The sequence below is a fragment of the Patiria miniata genome, unplaced genomic scaffold, assembly GCF_015706575.1.
Source record: "Patiria miniata isolate m_02_andy unplaced genomic scaffold, ASM1570657v1 HiC_scaffold_5, whole genome shotgun sequence".
NCBI classification, from domain to species: Eukaryota; Metazoa; Echinodermata; class Asteroidea; order Valvatida; family Asterinidae; genus Patiria; species Patiria miniata.
Window position 1 is genome coordinate 12,605,242 of NW_024037072.1, and position 19,404 is coordinate 12,624,645.

Consider the following 19,404-nt stretch of genomic DNA (forward strand, 5'->3'; position numbering starts at 1 on the left):
CAAACACGAAGTTAAGACCCGTGCTCGTCGATGCAGATCGCAGGTTCCGCCAAGCGGGTGGGAGTGAGCTGGGCATCGCTGGACGTGCGAAGATGCCGATAAAGACTGGGTGAAGCGAGGTGCTACACAGCGTTTGGGTCGCAGACATCAGCGTAGATGCCATTCTGGGACTGGACTTTTTGCGACAGCATCAATGCCAGCTGATGTGGGACGAAGAGTGCTTTAATTGTTGTCGGTAAGCACAGAGTTCCGCTACAAAGGAATGCTGGGTTCGGTAGATTCCCCATGGCCAAGAGCCACTCAACCGGCGGTTACTGCAGAACCAGCGCTGGGGCCAGTACGCCAGTCAAGGACAGACAATCAGGTTGGAACAGGTAATCCCGCCGCCGGAGTGGGCAGTCCCACTGCCGCCGTTGGACACCACACGACACAAGGCACCAGCTCGCCCCGCAACCGCCGTGGCAGGGCGGTCCGAAGACGGGGATGTTTGCGACAAGTCAGCGGTGGTGAGACGAAAGACAGTCAGCCAGTTCAAGGCAAGGCGACGTACACATGCAGGGTCTGCGGTCAGCAGTATGTCTCCTCGTTTACTCGGAGGAGGCATGAAAAAGCAGCGCATGAAGAACGGAGTTACCAGTGCCGGGAATGCCCGAAGTCCTACGGACGGTCGGACTACTTGACCCGGCACATGAGGGCCCAGCATCGGGGACCGACGAGTTGCGGATAGTCCTCGCCGATTGTTGTGTTTTTGTTTGATTTAGGAACCAGAGTGGGGCCTAAATCATCATTAACCACCATTCTTGAGGACATCCCCCCCCCCAAAAAAAAAAAATTAATAAATCATAGACAGTGAACTCTTGTGATTCTTGTTCCAGAAAATAAAGTAATGTAAAACCAATGCAAAGTAAATTCTTTTTGATAACCTTTTTTTGAATCTTGTAAACATCACTTGAAAAAAAAAAATTGTTTGTTTCTAAAAGTGACAGTGTTAGTCATGTAAACCCTGTTAGAAAAAAAAAACAAGTGAGTGTTTTGTTCTCTACATATATGAGAAAAAAAGAGGTTTTGGGAAATTGTGAATATCAGTTCATGTGAAATGTGTTGTATATGTGCCCCTATTCAGGAGAATGGGCCCAGTTTAAGGAGGGGGTAGTGTAACGGACAGTTTATGCACACTTTTGTTGTCATTGCTTTCTAGCACTAGTGCTCCGGCGGAGGGGCTCCGGCGGCGCGCACCTGACCTGGTTTTGGGTCTGACTAGCGCGCGCTCCGGAAATAGGCTCTACAAATAGGTTGCTTAAGTGGGTTTCTTTTGTTGGGGGACGCGGGAAAGGTTTGGCAAGATGCCGAGGTCATTGCAAGTTGTTACAATTGTATACATTTGTTCAGACTGTGTGTATTTCTATGCTGGGGCCGGGAATCAGCAGTCGTGGTACTGGTAGCAGTGTGGCAGGTTGACCACAGAGTTGTTGTGCCTAATAAATAAGAGTTTCTTCAGAAGTTGGAAATCCTTTGTATTTGTCCCCTTTTCTTGCGTTTGGCCGGACTGGGAGGACAAGAACCCAATAAGTTCACGTTACAATATTTTCAGACCAGACTCATACAGTTTGTGCACAGGGTGACAAGTGATGGCCAGATATGGGTTGCTAACTAGTTTGGTAAGTCCAATAACCTAAAAGTGGATTTTGGGTGCTTTACTACCCATTCACCTATAGTAGATTAATACAGATATGATTTGAGTTATTGCATGTAAGTTGTGCCCTGTCTTGGTAATTTCATCCAAGCAAAATTGATCCAATCTTTCAATGGAGTTTTAAGTTTCAGGTTATTCATAATTAAAAAAATCTTAGGCCAATTAAAAAATCAGCCAGGTGTTTATTTTTAATTTTAATTTTTAAAAAGGGGGAGCTTTCTCCTTTGCTTTCTTCAAATAATCTGGACGAGAATTAATTTTTTTATTTTTTGCTTGGCCTTATAGCAAAGTATGTTGATGGGGTTATTATGGGATGCCTCTGGGTTGACCGTCAAGTTACCACTGTTAAATTTTGCAAAATTATTTCAGGTTCCTGTGAGCCAATCATTGTGAACACCTGCACAGGCTCAGGTGTCTTCCACAAATACACCAGCGTACCAATCATCATACCTAATGGCCCGGGACCAGATGCCGGCTTCACTACCTATCGAAAGCAAAAGAAAGTGCTAATTCAAGGAAGGAGGCAGCTCGTATCTTTACTCAAGGGCCGTAAGCACAAGACATGCAAAGCATACATGCAGCCCTTCATTTGTGCTGCTTTCTTACCTGCATGCAACAGGAATGGAGATGCCATTCCACCTTGCCGAGATCTGTGTCTTGCGACCAAGGCAAATTGTCAGGTCAGCATGGAGGATTTAGGGTTGGAGTGGCCAAGCGAGTTGGACTGTGATGTGTTTCCTACCATCGATGAAAATCCGCGCTGCATATCTGGTAAGAGTCACAGAATGTTATATCTTAAGGTACTAGCTGTCAGAGCTACGTAACACATGAACCTAGACTGGGACCTTGAGTGAAGAAAAACATGCAAAAAATCAGGCAACTTTACTCACTCTGTAGTCTTAGCCAACAAAATTCTCCAAAGTTTTTATGAGGCAAAGACAAGGTCCTCAGCATTTCAGCAGCCGAGTTTGCAGTCTTGTTTCAGGTTTTTAAAGGAGACTTTTTTCACATTTTGAGAGTGAAGCCAAGTGATTTCAATTTGAAGCCCAAGACTTGACTGGTGCGTGAACCAACTGTTCGAAAAGATTGACCCTTCAGTGGTCTGGTGGCAAACCACAGAGATATGTGTATAAACTGAGACTTGGATGTTTCTTTTAGACACAGTTGATTGATAAAGTACCAAAGGGGTATTGGACTGGTTGTTTCATGTGCCAGTCTACTTTTATTGCATGTTTTCAACATTTTAAGTTGAGGGACTCTCATACACAGTATTGAGAGTCTCAAATTTTTTGGACTATAAACTAAAACCTGTTGTGGGTCAAGAACTCTCATGTCTACTGGGAATGGAGACAGCCATTTTCATCTAGGCACCTGACATTGTCAGATGTAGTCCAGTAATTTTAACTGTCTTACACTCTGTATGTTCTTTTTAGGACACACTGAAGACAACTTGCCAGCCCGAGTGAACCCACGTGTGGTGATTCGTACCTCTGATTCAATCACCGTTGAATGGAAAAAACTCAAACCGAACTTGATCCAAGGGTACATGTTAGGATATGGTAATGGCGAACCGGACATAATGATTGAACGTTTGCCTGCCACACAGTCCGAGTTCACCATCACTGGTTTAACTCCTGACACCTCTTATCAGATAATGTTGCGAGCGTACAATCTTGTGGGTGAAGGAGAGGTTACTGTTGTGAATGCAGTGACCAAGCCATCAAGTGGTAAGCCACCCATGTGGTTGATGTCTTATTTTTGTATTGGTCTTTGCTTTTGATAGCAATCAGGAATGTTCATAAGATGGAATTTTTGCGTCATATTATACACTGTATACTCGGTGTGTTACCTCCCGAGTGAAGTTGGAAAAAATCACTCGGGTGGGACTCGAACCCACGACCTCCTGCTTTCTAGTGTAGATGTCTTACCACTACGCTTCACCATGGAAGGTTTGAACATTTTAAAAGTTTTGTAACCCCTCCACGAATACTCAAGGTGGATGACGGATAACCACGGATAACCACGGATGCACTAAGGATGATAAACTCCCAGGGTTTATCATGAATTTCAAACTGTGGAGATCCGTAGCTCCAAACAATAAATTTGACTGTTCTTGGGTACCTTTTATCAAATCAGGATGAGTTGACACCAAATTGATTTATGTTGCATTAAAACAGATGACGGTTCCGATGAATCGGAGGAGATGTGCTCACAACCCATGCCAACATGTCCTGATGATGCAATTGCCTGTGACGATGACTCTAAATGTGTCTCCATGTCTGCTGTGTGTGACAGAATCCCAGATTGCGACGACGGACGTGATGAAATGCACTGCGAAGGTAGGTTACAGCTTTAGTTTGTCATGTTGGAGAAAAGTTTAGATTTTTGTTTCAAATGAACGGATGCTTGTTAAAGGTATAGTCCATCATTTGTAATTTGTAATTTGTGCATTTACTTCGTTTGAAGCAACAAAAGTGCTCAAAAGCTAAAGAAGGGTGCTGAACAACTAACCTGATGAAGTTTCAGCTCAGCTTCAGCTATATATTTGGAGCATTTTTTTTCAGTGGGATTTGAACCCACAACCTTCTGCATTCTAGTGCAGATGTCTTGCCACTCGACCACCGAGCATGCCGAGGTCAGGTGGCTGGTTCAAATCTTGATATACCAGTGGGTACCTCAACCAAACTAATCATGAGATGGATGAAATTTGTCCTTGAAACATTCTGACAAAAAACATTCCTTTGTTTTGAGGACTCAAAATTCTAAAGGATTGGATTTGCCAAAATTTGTCTCTGGCAAATCATTTGTATCAGCCCTTGGTTTTCTGCTTATCTTATATTCACCAATTGAGAAGTTTTCTGTAATACTTGCAAGTTTTCTCGGAAAGAAAATCATCTGAATCTGAGTTGTGTCATGTTGCAAACTCCTAAGAATGACTTGGAAATTAGTGGTTGTATCCATCATGTCCAGCATGTCCATACGGAAAAAGTGTCTCTTCTCATGGTTGGAGATTTTCAAATCTGGATATCCTACTTTTTTCGAACCGAATAGCAAACCGAGTAGCGGTTACCCAATTTCACCAGAACTCCCCATTCTGCTCACAGTCATGCCAACAAAAAGTGATCAGTGAGGTGCCGCATGCAATGCCCTCCACAATGATTGGGTTTAGTTTGCAGGATTCAGTGACACTGGGCCTTTACAAAAACACTCCAGAGCTGTAATGTTGAAAACAAAAATGGGCGGGAACTCTCTGATCAGTCAAGTAGGCAGGCTATTCATTATACCGAGACGACCACTAGCAAGTGAATGCAGTTACAAATTGGGGGATGTTCCAGTTGTTGTTTTTCAGCCTGTGTCACAAAAAAATGGAAGGCTTATTTTATAAAATGTTGGTCTCCAAATTTGAAATCAATTTAACGAAAGGGAAAGTCTCACCATTATTCTCAACTCTTCACATTTCTTGAGCATTTTGTGCTTTATTTTTCCACCATGACTCATCTTTCAGGAGAGACCGCCATCCGCCTCAGCAATGGAACGTCACCAAGCGAGGGCCTCCTTGAAGTGTTCTATAATAATGAATGGGGCACTGTCTGTGACGAAGGATGGGACTTCGAGGATTCCGAGGTCGTCTGTCGACAGCTGGGATATAACAGAACCAAATTTGCGATCTCCGTCGAGTATGTCGTTAGTAAATGATTTTGTTTGTTGAAAAAGAATTTGAATTAATGAATTATTTTTATTTCCTGCATTGAGTCACCCCTTTCATTCTACATGGTACTAGCTACCTTATTTCAGAATGAACAGGGATGTTACATATTTAATTAAAGAGGTATTTCCCATGCTGTTAATGAGTTTCACCTTGGAAATATAGATTTTTGGGGCTTTTCGGCAACCGGCTGAAACAGCCTTTGTTTTCGTTAAGATATTTTTCCCTCTTTTTTAGGCAGGCTGATTTATTGCAATAAAGGCAGGCAATGAGTACACCACCATCTTTTCCTAAAAAAACATTGGTTAAAGTGTCAGAAATTGCCTCAGATCGGGAACCAAATTTTTTTTGGCCCCCCCCCCCTAATTGTGTTCTGGATCCGCCCTTGTCCAAGATTACCTGCTTTGAACAGCTTCTCCAACATTCCGATAGTATTCCCCCCCCCCCCCCCCCCCCTCATCCACCCATCTCACCCACTCGGCCCCCCCCCTTTTGATATTTACTGATATTTATTGTGCCGAGACTGGCTGACTGGAAAAAAATCCTGGCTAAGTTTCGGCACGGAGGGGTACGTTGTCAGCAAATGTTGTGTCAACCCCTCCCCCCCCCCATTTCAAGCGGTCTGACTACGCCCTGTCAATGTTATTTGATAATGTAGACGAGGCCCCTACCATAGTGTTGTAGTTTCATTCCAAAAGGTTTGTACGGCAGTGAGCTGTGGCTTTTGAGAAGACATCTTTTATGATTTTTGAAAATCTCTCATTATATGCAGGCTTTCACACTACGTCGGCTTCGACAGTTTCAGATCGGTCATGTTTACTAACGTTGACTGCGAAGGCACAGAGGAATCTCTGTTTGACTGCCCCAAGTCGGACTGGTACGTTGATGATTTCTCGTCTGCGTGCACCAGCCATTTGAACGATGTCATCGTGGCATGCCAGAAGGGTAAGTTTGCCATAAAATGAAGACACTATGTCAACTGTAATGTCGGGCAAAAATATTGACTCTGTAGAGTATATATGGTCTTGTAAAAGTTGCACACTCCTAGCATTTAAAATTTTGTACTATTATTATCATTATTATTATTTATTCGACCTCAACAACATAAGAACAAGAAAAAAATATATATACGCCGGTAAGGAGGTCCGCTCAAATGATTAGATTTAAGGACGCCAAGGACAAATCAAGACAAACAGAAACAAATCAAAGCAGGAGTCAAATTATGCTTGGTCTCATGAACTTGTTCACAAAAATCGATTACAATAGTTTAAATTAACACATGATCTCAATTTGAACTCACAAAAACAACTGTTACAAAAAGTACTGATAAGATAATAGATTCAGTTTCTAGCTCTATAAATTGTGACACAGTTGCCAATGATAAAATATATTAAATCACAAAGGTTGTATTTCTAAAGTTCCCAGATTCAAAGTGAGGTTCCTAAGATTCACCGGTTCCTAAGATTCACCGGTTTCTAAGATTCACCGGTTCCCCTAACGCCTGGCCAGTGTACGGCTGTTGTGAACTAGGCCTCCAAACTGCACCTGACATGAAACAGCCATATTGCCATAAATCAACATGTGACACACGGTGATTAAAACTTTGAGATTACGAAGACTAATTCACCCCAAAATCACTCCTTTCGTCAACATGAAATAAACTAACACCTAGCCCAGCGGTAGCAGAGAACTTGCATTATGACATTAGAATGTAAAGATAATACAAATTTTGCTCATTTGAAACTAAAATGTTGGTGTTCAAGCACAAGTTTTGTACACGATAGTCACACTTTGGTGTGCAGGCAGAAAAGGGATGATATTTGCGCGTTCACGGCACTGAGTGCGCGTTTGTATACATTTTTCTGGGCTGTGTGCCAATTGTACGGTGCCTCGTAAAAGACGTCTCACTACACAAATGTACATGCACAAGGCAAATCCAAATACTAGGAATACAAAAATAACTAAAAATACAGACAAAGAAAGCTATGTATAAAATAAAGACGATGACAGTGTAGGGTAACTCAAGAAGAGCATATAGCAAACAGCAGAATTATAACTTAGGCAAAATTGATTAATAAGTTAAGTGTATGAGGTAGTATTGCGAGGTTCCTTTGGTTCCCCGGTTCTACCTGGTTCCATTGTGAGAACCAGAACCGGGTACTCGCTGTGCTCGGTTCCGGCTCCAAAAGAATCGGTTCTAGATTAAATTATCTTTTCTCTGTGCACAAAACCCAGAGCTGAGAATCGGGCAATGCGTATGAATTCAATCGCGTGAAAACCCGGGACATTCACTCTGGCTATAGTCAACACAATGGCAGAGAAAGCCACACAAAGAAACTCCTATACGTTACGGAGAGTAAAAAACAAAACACTCAGCAGAGCCCTCTGTTTGCGGCCACGAGGCATAGAGCATTGAATCCAATACTGGCCCTGTACCATGGATAATAATCATTTTGACTTTAATACATACACAATTGCATGGGGCGAGGCTGGACAAGCGGTGTTGGTGGTACTGCATGCTCCTGCATTAGGAAAAGGACCGATCACTGGAGAGGGTTTAACCAATAAAACAAAAAAAATAGAGTTCGATTTTCACAAAAGTCCCATTTTCATGTCACACCGGCTCTGAGTGCTGGAATCGGCTTTGATGGACCCAGCTCTGAGTAGTCTGGTTCCCAGACCAAAGGATTCTGACTACATGTATTTTTGATGAATCTTAGGTCATGCAGGTAGCGGCTAGTATCTATACAAAATATAGATATACGTCACGTGACTAAAACGGGAGGAATGCCTCCTTTTTCCGAAAATATCCGAAGTTTGCTGAATTCATTTCGTCGACAATCGGATAGCGCCCGGGTATTTCCCAGTATAATATAGGTATCATTATAACTGCCTAATTGCAAATTAAAAACTTTGAAAATGAGTTGATAATTAATATTCATTGCTTGCATGTAGAAAACTTGGAATTCAACGACGATTTTGTGCATCAAGTATGCACTCGGATCGTGTACGAGGGGCAAACTTTTTGCTTGGTCATGTACTATTTTGAATTTGACGACCGCTACAGGGATTTTCCAAAACTCGGTGTGGTCTTCATTCGGCTCTGCCTGCTAAAAGTGCTATTTGGGTGCCTAACTTTCAAGATTCCAGGTCAACATTAGTCAATGTCTTCTTACAGAAATATCAAACTGTATATCATAACTGTATGATGGTATAAGAAGCAAGTGATTTATTGAAAAATTTAATTCAAACATTCAAAGCTATATAAGTGACAAGCTGATTTACCCGATCATAGATCGGGTAGGGCGTAGTGTTGGGGATGAAAATGTGGGGAGTTAAATGTAAATGGGGGATATAGTTGGGGAGACATGCAGTTATAGAAAAGCAATTTTTGTGGTGTGATCTGAGACAATTTCTGACCACTAAAACCAATTTGAGCAAAAGATCATCTTTTAAAGTTTGGAGTTTAAAGTAATTGAATCAGCTACATGTATTCTGAGTAATGAGAATCATAATTGTAGGCTACAACATTTTTATTCGGGGAAGAAAAAGTGTGTGTGGGGGGGGGGGGACACCAAACAATGTCCCCCGCCTGAAAATGGGGGGGGGGGGGGTCCCCCTGTCCCCCGTCGATTTACGCACATGATAATTATGTACCGTGGCAACTGTCTGTAAATGTTGCCGTTTGTCTGTTAAATTGGCTTTTTGTGAGGCAGTCGCATTTGGAAAACGTAGATGGGGGATATAGTTGAGGAGACGTGCAGTTATAGAAAAGCAATTTCTGTGGTGTGATCTGAGGCAATTTCTGACCACTATATAAAATCAATTTCAGCGAAAGATCATCTTTTAAAGTTTTGAGTTTGGAGTAATTGAATCAGCTACATGTATTCTGAGCAGTAGAATCATTATTGTAGAGTACAAATTTTATTCGGGGAAGAAAAAGTTGGGGGGGGGGACCAAACAATGTCCCCCGCTTGAAAAATGTTGGGGGGGTGGGGGGGGGGTTTCCCCCGTCCCCCGTCGATTTACGAACATGATAATTATGTACCATTGCAACTGTCTGTAAGTGTTCCCGTTGGTCTGTTAAATTGGCATTTCGTGTGGCAGTCGCATTTGGAAAACGTAGTGAAAAGGTTACCGTAGTACACAGGCGAAGCCTGATTGTACAGTTTTGACAATAAATAATAATGCAATAAAACGTGAAGGTGTCATTTGAAATGAAAATGTTGAGTGTGACCATAAAATATGGAGGAAGGTCATAATTAAGTTTCAGTATTGGACTCTTCAACAAACGTTAACTTGAACTTCTTACAATTTGCGAGACCGTCTGGCGAGGAAAAAGTCGATTCAACTTTTATTCAAGTTGGTTCAACCATCTATAGAGCAAGTTTTACTCGGCCTCCGAGAAATGTTTGCTCCTGAAAGGATCCAAGACCGCGGTCTCCCGCGACGCCACAATGGCTCCACGTCCATGGAAAAATGTGGAGGGTGTCTTCCGCCGGGTCGGACACTAAAGTCTTTTTCGTCGATTTTTTTGTGACTGCGTTTAATATCGCGATAAGTTGATGCAATGCATCGATCCTTCGTTGATCCCAAACAGTCCCCCGAAATTATCACGCGACACTGAATTATACATGGCGTGCAGCGAACTCACAACGCTCAGCCTTGGTGGTTGAAGCGTGGAGCTGTAAACACATTATGGAAGCAACAGCACTCTATCACGCGACGTCACATGCTTGCGCTTCAAATAGCGAGCACCGTAGACTCAACCTCGTTTCCAGGGTGTGGAGCAGGCTGCAGTACGCGTTGCCATCGACGGTTTTACGCATAGCCGAGAAGTACCACGCAGTGTAGACTTTCGATTGGTCAGACCGCGCGAGGCATACCAATGTGTAGTCCTTCTGAGTATTCGTTGCACTCGGCGCAGGGGCGGCAAGCGAAGCACAGGAAAGAATAGGGACACTTGGTGGCCACGCACCATGGAGAAAAAATATTTTGCCAAGGTCACCCCTTGCTACCGTTTGGTGAACGCTTTGGCAGTACGGCCGAGTAGAACACGTAAACGAAACCCCTACGTTGACCTCGCTGACCTCGCACAGTCTAGACACGCAGAAAGGCCAGCACGGGGGGCGGCCAGGCAGTCAACGTGAAAGCGCACACGACGGCAAATTCCTGCGCAAAACGCAGTCACGAAAAATCGACGAAACGGATCGCCGGTCCGTACCGGAAAATCAGGACGACCCGAAGCGTCCGACCCGGCGGAAGACACCCTCCGCATTTTTCCACGGACGTGGAGCGATTTTGGCGCCGCGGGAGCCCGCGGTCTGGGATCCTTTCATGAGCAAACATCGTCTCGGAGGCCGAGTTAAACTCTCTCTTATATATATAGATAAAGCGAATTTGGAAATAAAGCCGAGCTTTGAAAAAGGGGCCGTCAATGCCGTCATATTTATTATTAGCCGCGGTTACTGCCTGACCTACAATTTAGACCTGAGCGTCGGGAATAATTGGCAGGTCTTGAGTAGGGGATGGTGGAGGGTACTATACTTTGCCATAGGTGTGGGTGGGGTACAGGACCAATATTTCAAAATATATACCCCTTTTTTGACCTGCAAGGGTGGAGGGCACCAGACCCAAAACCCCCAATATCTCTCTGTCTCTGAGTTGTTATATTATAAGTGGGGGGTACGAGGCCAAAACCCCTAATATCTCCCTCTGTCTAGGCACCAGACCAGGCTCTTACTGTCTCGTGATGGGCACCAGTGATGGCCAAATTGGACGGCTAACTAGTCTGGTAAGTCCAATAACATAAAAGTGGATTTTTGGTGCTTTACTACCCCATTCACCTATAGTAGATTAATACCGATATAATTGGAGTCGTTGCATGTAAGTTGTGCCCTGTCGTGGTAATTTCACCCAAGCAAAATTGATCCAATCTTTCAATGGAGTTTTAAGTTTCAGGTTATTCATAATTTAAAAAATCTAAGGCCAATTAAAAAATCTGCCAGGTGTTTATTTTTAATTTATACGTTTGCAATTTGTTTTGTACTTTTTTTTCTAACAGAATTGTAGCTTTGTATAAATGGTGTCGGCTCCTTTTAGACATAATTTTTGTATCGGCAAAAGAGTTGAGAAAAGGGAAACATCCATCTTGGAAAATCGGCCATCTTAGGGAAAAAAAGTGGGGGGGGGGGTCCGGGAGCTATCTCCGTCACATTCGTTCTTCATATAATCTGGCAAGAATTTTTTTCTTCATTTTTACTTGGCCTTAATAATATCTAGCATTAAGTATGTCGATGGGGTTATTACGGGGCCTCGGGGTTGAGTGTCGAGTTACCACAAATGAATGAAAGGTTTGCGGAAACACCATGAGCGAATAATTTCTCAACTAAGACAATGGTTCTGAAAAGAACCAGAGGTATAAACTTAACGTTCTAGTCAGTATGCTCTGACCGTCTTCAGTTACCACTGTTTAATTTTGCAAAATACTTTCAGGTTCATGTGAGCCAATCAGTGTGGACACCTGCTCCGGCCCATATGTCCACCACTACACCAGCGTACCAATCACCATACCCAACGGCCCGGGACCAGACGCTGGCTTCACAACCTACCAAAGCCAGAAGAAAGCGCTTAAAGGAAGGAGGCAGCTTGTCTCTCTACTTAAGGGCCGTAAGCACAAGGTGTGCCGAAAGTACATGAAGGCCTTCGTTTGTGCTGCTTTCTTACCTGCATGCAATGAGAACGGAGATGCTATTCCACCTTGCAGAAATCTGTGTCTGGTGACCAAGGCAAATTGTCAGGTCAGCATGGAGGATTTAGGGTTGGAGTGGCCAAGCGAGTTGGACTGTGACGTGTTTCCTACATCCGATGAAAATCCGCATTGCATTTCAGGTAAGCGTCACAGTTTATTGAACATTATTTCATACAGCCCTGTTAGAGATACTTCACACTATACGGTGGTTGTAGGAAATAGTGGAGCTAGAATCAGAAATGATCTTCTTTCTTAAGGCCCTGTCACACTGTTGTGAATTAAGCTAAAGTGTGCCCAACATTTTTGGAAATTTGGGTGTATGTTCGTGTAAGTTGTCACTTGTTCGAGACAAGTTTGGCATAAGTTGTGTTTGTTAGCGGTTCGTAGGGGTTCGCAGAGGTGCGCTGGGGTCTAGGTAAAATTTTGAACATAGTAGTAGTAGTAGGCGACAACGTAGTGATCAATACGCTATGTTGAGCATTGGCTGTGTGAACTTTTCGCACGTTGGGTGTTGGTTGCTTCTTCGTCAGCTGATCAGACATATACGGACAACCCAAGGATCTTTGTTACATGTATATGGTGAATGTCCAACATATACATAGAGTTTGTCTCACGCATGGCTAATGAATGTGACAACGGGGACTTGGAGAGCTTATTTATGGGTCAGCGGAGACACGTCACATGACCGGCCGCAGCACGCTAGGCACATGTTGGCCATTCCTTGCATACGTTCAGCATTCATTGGATGGACGCTACGCATGTGCTGTTATTCGTTACTATATGGACACTAGTTATACGCTCAGCATTCGTTCCGCATTCGTCTTATACGTCAGGAGTTTGCTAAAAAACAGATTTCGGCCGAGAATTTGAGTGTATCAGGACGTTGCCAAATTTTGAGAAAAAGTCAGTACTCTAGGCATAAGTTAGCTCTATTTGCTACTTGTGACAGGGGCTTTACATGTAGTTAGAATAGACTCTATTGTATGTGGTTTGGTCCAGTAGAATTTGTCAATTCGATTTGGTCCGGCCCAGTATCCTTAGAATAAATGGTTGTCCATTCATGTACCCAAAAACAGCTTGGTTTTTTTTTGTCTCCTTACTTTTAATTAAAGGCACATGTTTAAAGTGCCAGATGCAGTCCAGTAATGTTGACTCTGCCTAATTTTGTGGGTTTTTTTTTAAGGACCAGCTGAAGACGGCTTGCCACTCCGAGTGGTCATACATGAGGACTGATTCCTTCCTCCACTAAAATCACTGTTGGTTAGAAAAAAGTCAAATCGACTTTGGTCCAAGGATACATTTTGGAATATGGTGATGGCTCATCAGCTAGACTGACTGAAGTTGTGTCTGCCACACAGTCTGTGTTCACCATTTTTGGTCTAACTCCTGACACCGCTTATGTGATTGGATTACGAGCGTACAATGCCAAGGGTGAAGGAGAGCCTACTGTTGTGGATGCAGTGAGCAAGCAATCAAGTGGTATTAAGCCACCAATTGTTTTTTTAGTTGTCGTGTTGATGTCTGTATTTCTTAATGGTCTAGGTTTTGGTTCTATGCTTTATGAGTCCATCACATTTCCAGTTCAACTCGCAAGCTATTCAAATGAGCTTTGACAAAAGCATTCCTTTGTTGTGGACTTGTGAACTGCGTGCTTGTTTTGACTGCACAGACTGAGGTGTTTTTATGGATTCTAATACGATCGACGAAGCAGCTGAAACAGTAAGCGCATACATACAGTTTTGTGAGGATATGATAGTACCGGAAAAAGAACTGAAACTATTCCCAAACAACAAACCTTGGATATCAAAAGAAATCCCTTTTGGCAAGGAAAAACATTGCTGTGAGAAACTGTGATCTACCGGAAAAGTGCAAAATTCAATGGGAGATTACCGCACATATCAAAAAAGGCAAGAGACAATATGGTAAACAAATTGAGGACAGCTTCAGTCAAAAAGACCCTAAAAGTGCATGGCGAGGACTAAAAACGAAAAGCATTGATCCGCCGGATAACCCCAACGAATTCGTAAATGAACTAAATGTTTTCTTCAGTCGCTTTGACGTAACAGACTGTAGCGATGTCAACATGCAAATCGGAGAGGCGCTGAAAGTGAAGGCAAAAGACAACAATAGACTGGAACTCAGTAGACTGGCTGTGGAAAATGCTTTAAAGAAAGCAAAAACTAATAAAGCAAAAGGGTCCAAATGGAGTCTCCGGTAAAATACTGAAAACCTGCTGCAAAGAACTGTCGCCAGTGTTCCGCGATCTCTTTCAATGGTCGCATGACTCACATCAGATTCCAAAGCTGTGGAAATCGTCAATTGTTGTCCCAGTGCCCAAAGTAGCCAAACCATCTGTCCTGAACGATTACCGGCCAATTGCTCTCACAGCTGTTGTGATGAAGTGCTTTGAGACCATCGTCAAAGATCTACTCCTGGCACAGACCAAGATGTTTGCTGATCCTTACCAATTTGCAAATTGCGCCAAGCGAGGGGTTGATGACGCAGTTGCCACACTTCTACACAATGTCTATGAACACCTGGACAAACCTGGAGCTTATGTGAGAACACTTTTCAGTGACTTTTCATCGGTGTTTAATTCAATGCAGCCCCACATTCTTCTCAATAAACTACAGAACATGGACATTTGTCCATTTCTGACTCTGTGGATTAGAGACTTTTTGCTGGTCAGACCCCAGAGAGTGAGAGTTGGTAGTTCACTCTCCGACACAATCTTCACAAGTACTGGAGCGCCACAAGGTTGTGTCCTGTCGCCAGTTCTGTTCTCGCTACACCAGTGACTATCGTTGCAACACCAGAACTGGCTCTGTTTTGAAATATGCTGACGACACATCATTGACTGGCTTGATCCTTCAAAACGATGAGTCTGATTACAGAACTGAAATAGAACAATATGTTCAATGGTGCGACAACAATTTTCTTATGCTAAACGTGTCCAAAACAAAAAAAGTTATTTTTGACTTTCGTAAAAAACAACATAATGCTGGTCAAGTTAGCATTAGAAATGAACAAGTGGAAAATGTCACTGAGTACAAATATCTTGGAATAGTCATTGATAACAGATTAAACTGGAACAAAAACACTCAGAGAATGCATGCCAAGGCAAACCAGAGGCTTTATTTTCTCAGGAAGTTAAGTTCTTTTAATGTTCGTGATTCGATTTGGATCTATTTTACCAGAGTGTTGTCTGGTCAATCATTTCTTTTTAAATAGTTACATTGTATGGTACAATAACTTAACTGTAAATAACCGGGGAAAAATTGAGCGGATCACAAAAACTGCAAGAAAAATAATTGGTCTGGAAGTGAAACAGGTGAACGAAATTGTTGAAACAAATTATCTCACGAAACTGCAGACTATAACTCAGGACCCAACTCATATCCTCTACATTCATCTATACAGTCACTCCCATCAGGACGATTACGAGCGCTCCCCACTCACACAAACCGGTTCAGATTCTCTTTTTTACCTAGTGCCATTCATCTCTAAATTCTAATTTTATCAGATAAATACTGTCTGTTTGCAATGTGTTTACAATTCAGATTAGACCTTTTTAAATAAATAACCTAGCATATCAGCATGCAGATTTGAATACTTTTTTATAACAATACGTTTTTTGTTTTCAAGCTTCTCTATTTTTCAAAGTAGGGATTTTTGCTGGTGGTTTTATACTTTTCATAAACTGAAGATTTTGACAGGTAAATTTTTACGTGTCTAAATATATGTTTATTGCTTTTATGTGCACATTGGGAAGAAGAATTTCACTTTTAAAGTCTTTTAATTGTGATGAAATAAAATATTGTATTGTATTGTATTGTGAATGGTCTTGTGGTTTACTTGTGACTCGATTGGTGATGTGGTGAACTCATGATGGATTTGACTCCATCCCTGGTATCGATGTAATATGGGATCGGCAGCATCTTCATTATTATGTTCATTCAAATAAGTCTGTTTTGTTGGGCAACAACGGGCATTTTTGAAAGGGTATGACAGGCAGTTTTGGTAATCCTAGATGAAACCCTGTCGCACCCCTTTTTTTTTCTCTTGGCACTAACACGCTGCAACTTTGCGCCCGCACCCCTCTTTTGCCTACTCGCACCCCTTTTTCTCTTGGCACTAATATGCTGCAAATTTGCCCGGCATCCCTCTTTTGTTTTCTCCCACCCCTTTTTTCTCTTGGCTCTAACATGCTGCAAATTCACGCCCGCATCCGTCTTTTGCCAATTCTTGCATCCCTTTATTCTCTTGCAACTAACATGCTGCAAATTCGCTCTCGCACCCTTCCTTTGTCTTCTCGCACCCCTTTTTCCCCTTTGGCAACAGTGAGATCATAACATGCTGCAAATTCACGCCCGCACCCCTCTTTTCTCTTCTCGAACCCCTTTTTTCTCTAAGTAACAATGAAGTCTTAACATACTGCAAATTCACGCCCGCACCCCTCTTTTGCCTTCTGTAAACTATATACGCTGGGCTAAACATAATAAATAATTTTTTAAAAAGTTGATTATTTGGTAAACAACTAAGAACAAGTGACTCGTGACTCAGACTCGAGGCTTGTGACTCGGACTCAGACTTGAGGCTAACGACTCGGGACTCGGATTCGAGGCTTGTGAAATGGGACTCGGACTCGGACTCGATGTTAGTGACTCAACTACAACACTGTCTTAGTTTACCGTCGAACTGATCCATTATACATTATGTGTGTAGCGAACCTTTATGTCCATTAAAAGAAGCAAATAAGTTTGCAACTGTACAAACTTAAGTGTACGTTACATTACGATAGCATGCGAGTGCATGACCTTGTGCAGTGCCTGGGCCCTGACCTAGTGTTTCCCCACATACACTGTTGTTACGCAACATTACGTAAATCTTGCTGAGGCAAGGCCACTGGGGCAACGGCCGCCGGTGATTGTATGCTCTCTTATCGGCTGTATCTGTCAGTGCACAAACCATTGGCGCTGTGGCCCATTCTTGTTTTACACAAATCATCGCATTTTACACGAAGCATCGGTACCGATAGTTCATTTACAATCAATTTAATGTCACTAATCTATCGAGAGTGTCCGAGTAATGCATCTGTTGGTCATCGCAAGCAAAATTTAACTGCCGCGCTTTGCACGCCGTTATTGACCGGCGCGGCACACAGTTGCAGCTGGTTATGTAAAACTTGATCACAGAGTTTAAAATAATCAAATATTCGGCGAAACGCAGATCCGGTCAATAATCGAATACTAAATTTTTTGAAAATGGATATATAGCCCTAGTGTTTTCTTATCAACAGAAGAGTGGCCAACAGAAGAGGGAGCTGTTCGTCTTGTTAGCAGTTTATATGATGTCCCACATTCTGGTCTCGTTCAGTACTACAAGGACGGCCAGTGGGGCTACCTCTGCACCCCGCTGGTATGGGACGAAGGCAATGCTGATGTCGTCTGTAGACAACTGGGCTTTGGTCCAGCGCTGTTCAAAGCTGCACTTGGACAGATGTTTGGCACTGGGGATGGCGTTGGGTACGCCTCAGTGTCAAGTTGTACAGGTGAAGAAGCGACCCTGGCTGAGTGTCCTCTTATTCCATGGGCTATTGGTGACGAATGTAAACACCATATGGACATTGGGGTCATCTGTGACACGGGATCAAGTAAGTCATAAGTACTTGATTTTGTTTCAACAATTTCAGTAAACCAATTTTAGACTGGCATTCCAACATCGCCCAAAACTATAAATTATTCTCAAGATTGAAATTAATTTCACTATTGCGCCACAACAAGTGCAAGTAAGTAAATAGTCGAATGCAAATCATTTGCAGCAGCCCTTGGTTTTCTGCTTTATCTCAAATGAAATACCAATTGAGAACTTATCTGTGTTGCATTTTCTTCGAAAGAAGATAATCTGTGTCGTGTCATGTGGCTAAGTCATAAGTCATTGTCTCTATCGTGTCCAAAGGGAAAAGTTTCTTGGGTCTAGAGGAGGGAGAAATCGGCGATACAAAGTGTTTATCCCATTCAAACCCAATAAAGGTTACCCAATTTCACCAGAATTTCCCAGTCTGCTCACAGTCATGCCCACCAAAAGTGACGAGTGAGGTGCCGCATACAATGCCCTCCACAAAGATTGGGTTTAGTTTGCAGGATTCAGTGACCACCGGGCTCAACTTTTTTACAGAAATACTCCAGAGCTGTAATATTTGAAAACATTCATAGGTGGAAGTCAAATAAACAGTTTATTCATAACACAAACTTAAAGACCACTAGCCAGTGGATATGGTTAGAACAGAGACTTGGTATGGAGCAAGTTGAGAGATATATGTTTCAGTTGTTCTTCTCAACTATTAACATTTCTTGACTGAAAAAAATTGTTGAACATTTTGTGCTATATTTCGCCACTGTGGTTCACTTTAAGGAAAGACTGCTATCCGCCTCAGCAAAGAACAGTCACCAAACGAGGGCGTCCTTGAAGTGTTCTATAATAATGAGTGGGGCACTGTATGTGACGAGGGATGGGACGTCAAGGATTCCGAGGTCGTCTGTCGACAGCTGGGATATAAGGGAGTCAAGTACTGGAGATCCTCACCACAGTATGTCATTAATACCTCATTTTGTTTGTTAAAAATTAAAAAAAAAAAATTATTGTGTGAATTATGAATCATTTTTATTTCCTGCATTGGGTCACCCCTTTTATTCCACATGCACCAGCTGCCTTATTTATGAATGAACTACATTGACAGAAGGTTATTTAATTAAAGAGGTAGTCGCCATGCTGTTTTTGAGGTTCACCTTGAAAGTTGAGTTTTTATCAATTGCTATTTCCCAAGTAGTATAAAAGTTATTCACTATTGAATGAGACATTGAACAAAACAATCCATGGAATTATTGGCTGCCAGTCCATGTGCAAGTGAATCGGTCACTTGCACATGGATTTCAATTAAAAGACGTAGCGAACAGAGTTTGCTCTAACCTTACATACTCTTTGTGGACTTGTGAACAAAGGAGGTCCACAGGATACAGGAAACGTGAACACTTTTTGGACTTGTTCACATCCACATTAGGTTCCCCCTCTTTGGAAAACAGGTTTAGAGGCAATTTTGAGTAAGGTTTATCTGTCGCAAAATTAAGAGGAACATTCAAGGAAATCATGAAAAAACTATATTTGGTTGAAAGAGTGTTCAGTGGGAGTAAAATGATTTGTTTTTTGTTTTTTTCTCAACTGTACTAATACAAAGGAATGTCCACAGTAGGTATG

The 19,404-nt window shown here is 42.4% G+C and overlaps 3 protein-coding genes across 5 annotated transcripts in view; all 3 read left to right on the forward strand.

The window, feature by feature from the left end:
- The first annotated feature begins 262 nt into the window (after positions 1–262).
- Positions 263–727, forward strand: LOC119740700 (zinc finger protein 566-like). The gene has a single exon (XM_038216078.1). The coding sequence runs from the start codon at positions 263–265 to the stop codon at positions 725–727; it is 465 nt and encodes a 154-aa protein (XP_038072006.1).
- Positions 728–1,567: 840 nt separating this feature from the next.
- LOC119740235 overlaps positions 1,568–19,404 on the forward strand; it is a 31,623-nt gene continuing 13,786 nt past the window's right edge. For 2 of the 3 annotated variants that reach the window (XM_038215474.1, XM_038215475.1), the window contains exons 1-8: positions 1,568–1,658; positions 2,063–2,464; positions 3,127–3,420; positions 3,871–4,032; positions 5,199–5,370; positions 6,172–6,344; positions 17,450–17,803; positions 18,565–18,739. In XM_038215474.1, the coding sequence (XP_038071402.1) occupies positions 2,269–2,464; positions 3,127–3,420; positions 3,871–4,032; positions 5,199–5,370; positions 6,172–6,344; positions 17,450–17,803; positions 18,565–18,739 (1,526 nt within the window). In that variant the 5' untranslated portion in view covers positions 1,568–1,658; positions 2,063–2,268. The remainder of the gene's footprint in view (positions 1,659–2,062; positions 2,465–3,126; positions 3,421–3,870; positions 4,033–5,198; positions 5,371–6,171; positions 6,345–17,449; positions 17,804–18,564; positions 18,740–19,404) is intronic. The other variant, XM_038215476.1, reaches the window with a different exon arrangement.
- On the forward strand, positions 12,009–13,496 carry LOC119740236 (frizzled-4-like). The gene is made up of 2 exons (XM_038215477.1): positions 12,009–12,290; positions 13,334–13,496. Exons 1-2 carry the CDS (start codon positions 12,095–12,097, stop codon positions 13,381–13,383), a joined length of 246 nt encoding a protein of 81 aa, XP_038071405.1. The 5' UTR covers positions 12,009–12,094; the 3' UTR covers positions 13,384–13,496.

Coding starts and splice junctions, on each gene's coding strand:
- LOC119740236 (XM_038215477.1), top strand. CDS start 12,095: ATGAAGGCCTTCGTTTGTGCTGCTTTCTTACCTGCATGCAATGAGAAC. Junction 12,291..13,333: donor AAATCCGCATTGCATTTCAG/GTAAGCGTCACA, acceptor TTTTTTTTTAAG/GACCAGCTGAAGACGGCTTG.
- LOC119740700 (XM_038216078.1), top strand. CDS start 263: ATGCTGGGTTCGGTAGATTCCCCATGGCCAAGAGCCACTCAACCGGCG.